The sequence below is a fragment of the Colobus angolensis genome, unplaced genomic scaffold (genome assembly GCF_000951035.1).
Source record: "Colobus angolensis palliatus isolate OR3802 unplaced genomic scaffold, Cang.pa_1.0 Scaffold3, whole genome shotgun sequence".
Classification (NCBI taxonomy): Eukaryota; Metazoa; Chordata; class Mammalia; order Primates; family Cercopithecidae; genus Colobus; species Colobus angolensis.
Window position 1 is genome coordinate 17039931 of NW_012116265.1, and position 7240 is coordinate 17047170.

Consider the following 7240-nt stretch of genomic DNA (forward strand, 5'->3'; position numbering starts at 1 on the left):
CCCCTGGGGCCTCGCTTTTCTTTCTCTATACTTTGTCTCTGTGTCTTTATTTCTTTTCTCAAGTCTCTCGTTCCACCTAGTAAAAAGCACCCACAGGTGTGGAGGGACAGGCCACCCCTTCAGGAAACAAGATTCACCAAAGAAGTAAAGAGTAGGCAAGCGCCAAGGCATAGGGGTGTGAAACAGCATGAGATGTTTGTGAGCAGAAGCAGAGAGAATGAGGCCACAGAGCTGGGATGGACCACATCATGGAGAACCTTATAGGCTTGGAGAAGGAACAAGGACATTATCCCAGTGGTGCTAGGAGCTGCTGAAGCATGGATAGAAGTTAACGGAAGGGACTCTGGAGCCTGGTGGCTTTGCTTACCAGCTGCCTGGCGTTTCATTAATTCCCTGATTGCTTTGTACTTATCACCTATGGCTGCTCTGAGGACTTACCATACCAATTCAGGCAAAGCATTAAAATGAGTGCCTGGTAAGCAGTATGCTGTCAATGAACAATAGTTCTTATTATTGAAGGCTTTCAGCCAAGTGGCTTCATCATGAGGCAGGCAAAACTCTTACTGAGCACCTAGTATATGTCAGCTGTGTCCCAGGCTCTGATATACTCCTGTAAGAAAATGCAGGCCTGGGGCCCAGGCCTCATGGAGCTCAGTATCTAGAATCCTTTGCTGGACTCACTTCCTAATGGGAATTCCTTATTTTTCCAAGTTTAGGGGAAATGGGCACCAGGGCTGGATGTGGAGACCCATAGATAATTCCTGTGGCAAAGTTGATGTGGTTTCTATGGTGGCCAAACTAAGAGTTTTGTCTTAAACTTTTCTCTTTTACTTCTAAAACATTTTAGAAAATTGAAATATATTCATCACATATGTCACTGTGGAAAAATGAGAAAAGCGGCAAAAAATGGTTTAAACCATGTATACCTACAAAACAGCAAAGCCCCCTATTGCCATTTTGCTGAGGCAACTGCTTAGTCTTTTAAAATTCAGTTTCTCAGACTGTCCCTGGCTTCCTCAGCCAATGGGGCTGAGCCACCCACAGCCTAGGTCAGTCTCTGTCTGCGTTATGCCTGGCCCCGCTCCACCCCAGCTGGGACTCCCAGATCTACTGGTCACTAGACGGCCAATCTGTTTGGTCTGTAGTCACTGTGCTCCTGCCTGTCAGAATCTGGCTTCCTTCTGTCCTCTTAGCAGCTCCTCATGGTTGTCCTCTCAGATGGCATCCCCTTCCTCACTGTTTCCTTACTGTTTTTTTTTCTTCAGGACCCTGACATCTGTGGTCTCCCCAGTCACCCTCACATATTGAAGGAGTTGGAGTTGCCATGGAAAACCAGGTAGAGCAGGCTTCTCTCTGCCTCCTGCTACTTGTGCGGCATAAGCAAGTCACACAACCTCAGTTTTCTCATCTGACAAGTGGAGCTAACAGAGCCCACATTACCAGGTGAGGCTATGAGTAATGAGAGCTGGCTCTTGGCAGGAGCCCCAGAAAGGGAGATGAATAGTAGAAGTCCTCACCTTTCATTTATTTTCCAACCACTCAATAGCATCTATATTATAAATTAGCATCTACAAGTAAATTAATTTAACATGAAATATGTATTCATTAATTCATTCATTTGATGAATATTCACTGGGCTTCTACTATGTGCCCAACACTATGCTAGGTATGAGGGACTAGGTATAAGGAGTTTAATGATGGGAAAACCAAACAATCTTCGATCTTTTTTTTGAGACGGAGTCTCGCTCTGTCACCAGGCTGGAGTGCAGTGGCATGGTCTTGGCTCACAGCAACCTCCGTCTCCTGGGTTCGGTGATTCTCCTGCCTCAGCCTCCCAAGTAGCTGGGATTACAAGCATGCACAACCACGCCTGGCTAATTTTGTATTTTTTTTTTTTTTTTTTTTGAGACAGGGTCTCGCACTGTCGCCCAGGCTGGAGTGCAGTGGCTGGATCTCAACTCACTGCAAGCTCTGCCTCCCGGGTTCATGCCATTCTCCTGCCTCAGCCTCCTGCATAGCTAGGACTACAGGCGCCCGCCACCTCGCCCGGCTAGTTTTTTGTATTTTTTAGTAGAGACGGGGTTTCACCGTGTTAGCCAGGATGGTCTCGATCTCCTGACCTTGTGATCTGCCCGTCTTGGCCTCCCAAAGTGCTGGGATTACAGGCTTGAGCCACCGCGCCCGGCCTTGTATTTTTATTAGAGACAAGGTTTCACCATGTTGACCACACTGGTCTTGAACTCCTGACCTCAAGTGATCCACCCACTTCGGCCTCCAAAAGGGCTGGGATTACAGGCGTGAGCCACCATACCTGGCCCAAACACAGTCTTTCTTCGTTCTGATGAAGCTTTCACATTCGAGGGGATGACAGGTGAGCAAAGAGCCCTTATATACATGGATTTAGAAAGGGCAGCAAGTTCTATGGGAAGTAGGGAGCAGGGCTCTGGGAGCAGATCCCCTAGACGGAGGATCCCAGCAGCAAGCATGTGGAGGGGGAGCGGCCAAGCCTCTGTGGTAGGAGGAAAGGAGCGGAGAGAAGACCAGCGGGTCTTGGGTGCAGAGCAAAGGAGAGCACCGGGTGGACTGAGGCTGGAGGGGCACTTGGGGCTCAGCGAACGGGATCTGAGCAACAGGAAGCCATGTGGGGGTCTAAGCTGAAAGACAGGAGACTGAGGGGCTAGAGGAAGGGGAATGGACGTCAGATTTGTGTTCAAAAAGCACATTCTGAGGGCTAGGCACAGTGGCTCATGCCTGTAATCCCAGCACTTTAGGAGACTGAGGTGGGAGGACGGTTTGAACCTGGGAGGCGGAGGTTGCGGTGAGCCGAGTTTGCACCACTGCGCTCTCACCTGGGGGACAGAGCCAGACCCTGTCTAAAAAGAAGGAAAAAATCACACTCTGGTGGCAATGTGGAGAAGATCCTGAAGGAGACCCAGGTGGGAGGAAGGAAGCCCTGTTAGGAAGATCTGTAGTGCACCAGGGAGCACTGAGGGTGACACTGGCTTTATAGTAGAGAATGGTCACTGCATTTACAGCCAAGAGGTGGTAAAAAATAAATACATGCATATATGAAGTACAGATGTTTCCAATTATTCTCTCCAGTATTATGCAGCCCCCAACTCACCCCAACACACACACACACACACACACACACACACACACACAAAATAGCACCTTTCCAGCTGAAGACTACCTTCAGAACTCTGAGGCTTTCATTGGATTCCAGTCCTTTGCTGATTTTGGAGGCCCCTTCATTGCCAATGTCATTGCCGCCGACATCCAGGTAGACCAGGCAGCTGTTGAGTCGGAGGACCTCCCCTAGGGCCACAGCCCCCTCATTTCCAAGGCCATTCATGGAGAGATCCAGCTTTGTCAGGGTCACATTACCCTCCAGGAAGAGGGGAGAACAGCACCAGCATCAAGGTTGTGCGTGACTCATCCAACCACAAGGGCCCTGACTTCTACCCCCTGTTGGCATCCAGACTGGGCGCTCAGTGGTGGTCCCCAGGACTGATGGATTTGCCAGATCATTCAGAGCTCCCAGCTGGGCTCAGTCTCAAGTGCTCATGAGACTCCCTCCCTTTGGCTTCTGGTAATTCCCTACCCACTAATTAAACTGCCCTCTTGAAGTGTATCCAAAGATGCCACTCTGGCCTCAGCAGATATGATTTATACTAAAGAATAATGTGCAGGCCAGGTGCGGTGGCTCACACCTGTAATCCCAGCACGTTGGGAGGCTGGTGGATCACAAGGTCAGGAGTTTGAGACCGGCCTGGCCAATATGGTGAAACCATGTTTCTACTAAAAATACAAAAATTAGCTGGGCATGGTGGCGGACAACTGTAGTCTCAGCTACTCAGGGGGCTGAGGCAGGAGAATCGCTTGAACCCGGGAGGTGGTGGTTGCAGTGAGCGGGGAATGCACCACTGCACTCCAGGCTGGGCCACACAGTGAGACTCCATCTCAAAAAAAAAAAAAAAAGAATAGCGTGTATCCAGGAATTGTGGGAGGGAGACCAATAACTTGAAAAGTATTTGATGAGAGCTCAGTACATCCTCATTGATGGTGACCATGAGGAAGAGGCTTAGGATGGCAGAATGAGAGGCCCTGGCTATCTTCAACTGGACTCCACCCATCACTCCTAGAGAGTGCCTTACCCGGAGACCGTTGCACAAGGCCACAGCTCCCCTTGTGTGGAAGTTATTCCAGCTCAGATCCAGTGACGTGAGCCCCACATTGATGGCTGAAACAGGGAGGGAACTGGCTTAGCATCTCTCACAGCCCAGAAAACCCATTCTCAGAGTTAACAGATGCCCATGACATTAGGGATAAAGACCACTCAGTGGTCATGCAAAGTAAAATTCTCAGATAATAATTTTTTAGTTATTCATTTAAACACAAAATTGTAAGATGATCCCCAAAGCTGGCAAAGATGTGGTGAAATAATCCTCCTTACACAGTTTAGGTGGGAAGGAAATTGGTATAGTCTATTTGGCAGATATTATCTGATCACAGATATTTTCCCATTAAAATATGCATACTCTATCACTCACCTCTGAGACTCTACCTAAGACAACAGCACAGAATATGGGAAGAGCAAGGTGCTTGTAGATGTTTACCATGGCATCATTTATAAAAGTAAGAATTAGCCGGGCACAGTGGCTCACGCCTGTAATCCCAGCACTTTGGGAGGCCAAGGTGGGCAGATCACGAGGTCAAGAGATTGAGACCATCCTGGCCAACATGGTGAAATTGCGTCTTTACTAAAAATACTAAAATTAGCTGGGTGTGGTGGCATATGCCTTTAGTCCCAGCTACTTGAGAGGCCGAGGCAGGAGAATCGCTTGAACCTGGGAGGCAGAGGTTGCAGTGAGCCGAGATCGCGCCACTGTATTCCAGCCTGGCAACGGAGTGAGACTCTGTCTCAAAAAAAAGTAAGAATTATTTGGCCGGGCATGGTGGCTCGCCTGTAATCTCAGCACTTTGGGAGGCCAAGGCAGGTGGATCACCAGAGGTCAGGAGTTTGAGACCAGCCTGGCCAACATGGTGAAACCCCGTTTCTGTCTCTACTAAAAATACAAAAATTCACTGGGCGTGGTGGCTCACACATGTAGTCCCAGCTACTCAGGAGGCTGAGGCAGGAGAATTGATTGAACCTGGGAGGCGGAGCTTGCAGTGAGCCAAGATGGTGCCATTGCACTCCAGCCTGGGTGACAGAGCAAGACTGCATCTCAAAAATAAATAAATAAATAAAAGCAAGAATTATTTATCTGGTGGAATATTATGAATTAAAATAGAAGCAGCTGGAAAACATCTTCAGGGGCTGTAGTTACACAGGAAGGCTGTGATGGACCTGGTATATTACGTCACGTGATGTCTTTATCATGGCAGGCCATGGCTGCAGTGGTGACTCCAGAATTTCTCTCCAGGAGAGGCTCAGGGGCACAATGAGTTGGAAGTGGGGAGGCATCAGGCTTGGTGAGAAGCTGGGTTTGCATAGAAATCATACTTTTGTTTTGACCTGAAGATGATTTTGCTTACATGTTTCACAGGGTTGGAACATCCTATTTAAACACACTATTATTGTTGTTTTTATTTGGGTAGGACAGTTATGCCAAGGAGGCCATTGACGGAAAGGCTAAAGTCCTCTTGAACCATTACTGAACGGGAGGAACTGCCTTTAGGCCTCTGGCCCAGGAATAATGTCTTATTTCTTTTCTTTTTCTCTTTCTTTTTTTTTTTTTTCTGAGACAGAGTTTTGCTCTTGTTGCTAGGCTGGAGTGCAATGGCACAATCTCGGCTCACTGCAACCTCCACCTCCTGGGTTCAAGTGATTCTTCTGCTTCAGCCTCCCGGCTAGCTGGGATTATAGGTGCCCGCCACCACGCCCAGCTAATTTTTTGTATTTTTAGTAGAGACAGGGTTTCATCATGTTGGCCAGGCTGGTCTGGAACTCCTCACCCCAGGTGATCCACCCGCCTCGGCCTCCCAAAGTGCTGGGATTATAGGCATGAGCCATTGCAGCTGGCCTATTTCTTATTTTTTATGAACAGTGCACTATGTTCTGATCATGCTTCTCTTTGTGTCAACCCTTGGTGTGAGTTTTTAGTAAAAAGTGCACAACACCTTATATAATTTTGGGAACAAACTTTCTCCTGTCTTCATTACCACCTCCCCTTTCACCCTCACTCTCTTCTTACCCTTATTTCCTCTTCTCTGCCTGTTCCCTCATTTAAGCTACACCTTACACACACACATCACTCAAATGGCCACACAAGTTAGATTGTAATTCTGATCTCACCACTTACTACATGTGTGATTTCAGCAGGTTACTTATCCTTCCTTTACATTTGTTTCCTTATCTGTACAATGGAGAAATCAACCTATATAGAGTTTTTATGAGGATCGATGTAAAATGCCCAACATGATGCCTGTCACATAGCAATCACGTCAAATAATAAGTGTTTTTTTTTTAATTTTTTGTTTTTTATTTTTTTTATTTTTGAGATGGAATTTTGCTGTTGTTGCCCAGGCTGGAGTGCAATGGCGCGATCTCTGCTCACCGCAACCTCCACCTCCCAGGTTCAAGTGATTCTCCTTCCTCACCCTCTTGAGTAGCTGGGATTATACACCCAAGTCACCACGTCCAGCTAATTTTTTTGTATTTTTAGTAGAGACAGGATTTCACCATATTGGCCAGGCTGGTCTTGAACTCCTGACCTCAGGTGGTCCACCGGCCTCAGTCTCTGAAAGTGTTGGGATTACAGGCATGAGCTACTGCACCCAGAAATAGTGTTTTTAAAAGCTGCATTTGCAGTACAATTATAACAATTTTAAAAGAGGGCACAGGCTGGGCACAGTGGCTCACGTCTGTAATGCCAGCACTTTGGGAGGCCGAGGAGGGTGGATCACTTGAGGTCAGGAGTTGGAGACCAGCCTGGCCAACATGGTGAAAACCCATCTACCAAAAATACAAAAAAATTAGCTGGGCGTGATGGCTTGGGTGTACAATCCCAGCTACTCAGGAGGTTGAGGCGTGAGAATTGCTTGAACCTGGGAGGCAGAGGCTGCAGTGAGCCAAGATCGTGCCACTGCATTCCACCCAGACTGGGTGACAGAGTGAGACTCCGTGTTAAAAACAAAACAAAAGGCCGGGCGCGGTGGCTCAAGCCTGTAATCCCAGCACTTTGGGAGGCCGAGACGGGCAGATCACGAGGTCAGGAGATCGAGACCATCCTGA

The 7240-nt window shown here is 47.9% G+C and overlaps 1 protein-coding gene across 1 annotated transcript in view; it reads right to left on the minus strand.

Moving 5' to 3' along the window:
* Positions 1-7240, minus strand: part of LRRC74A (leucine rich repeat containing 74A) — a 46557-nt gene that overhangs the window by 12936 nt on the left and 26381 nt on the right. The window contains exons 8-9 of the mRNA XM_011949515.1: positions 4158-4243; positions 3194-3388 (exon numbers count right to left, since the gene is read on the minus strand). Of these exons, the coding sequence (XP_011804905.1) occupies positions 3194-3388; positions 4158-4243 (281 nt within the window). The remainder of the gene's footprint in view (positions 1-3193; positions 3389-4157; positions 4244-7240) is intronic.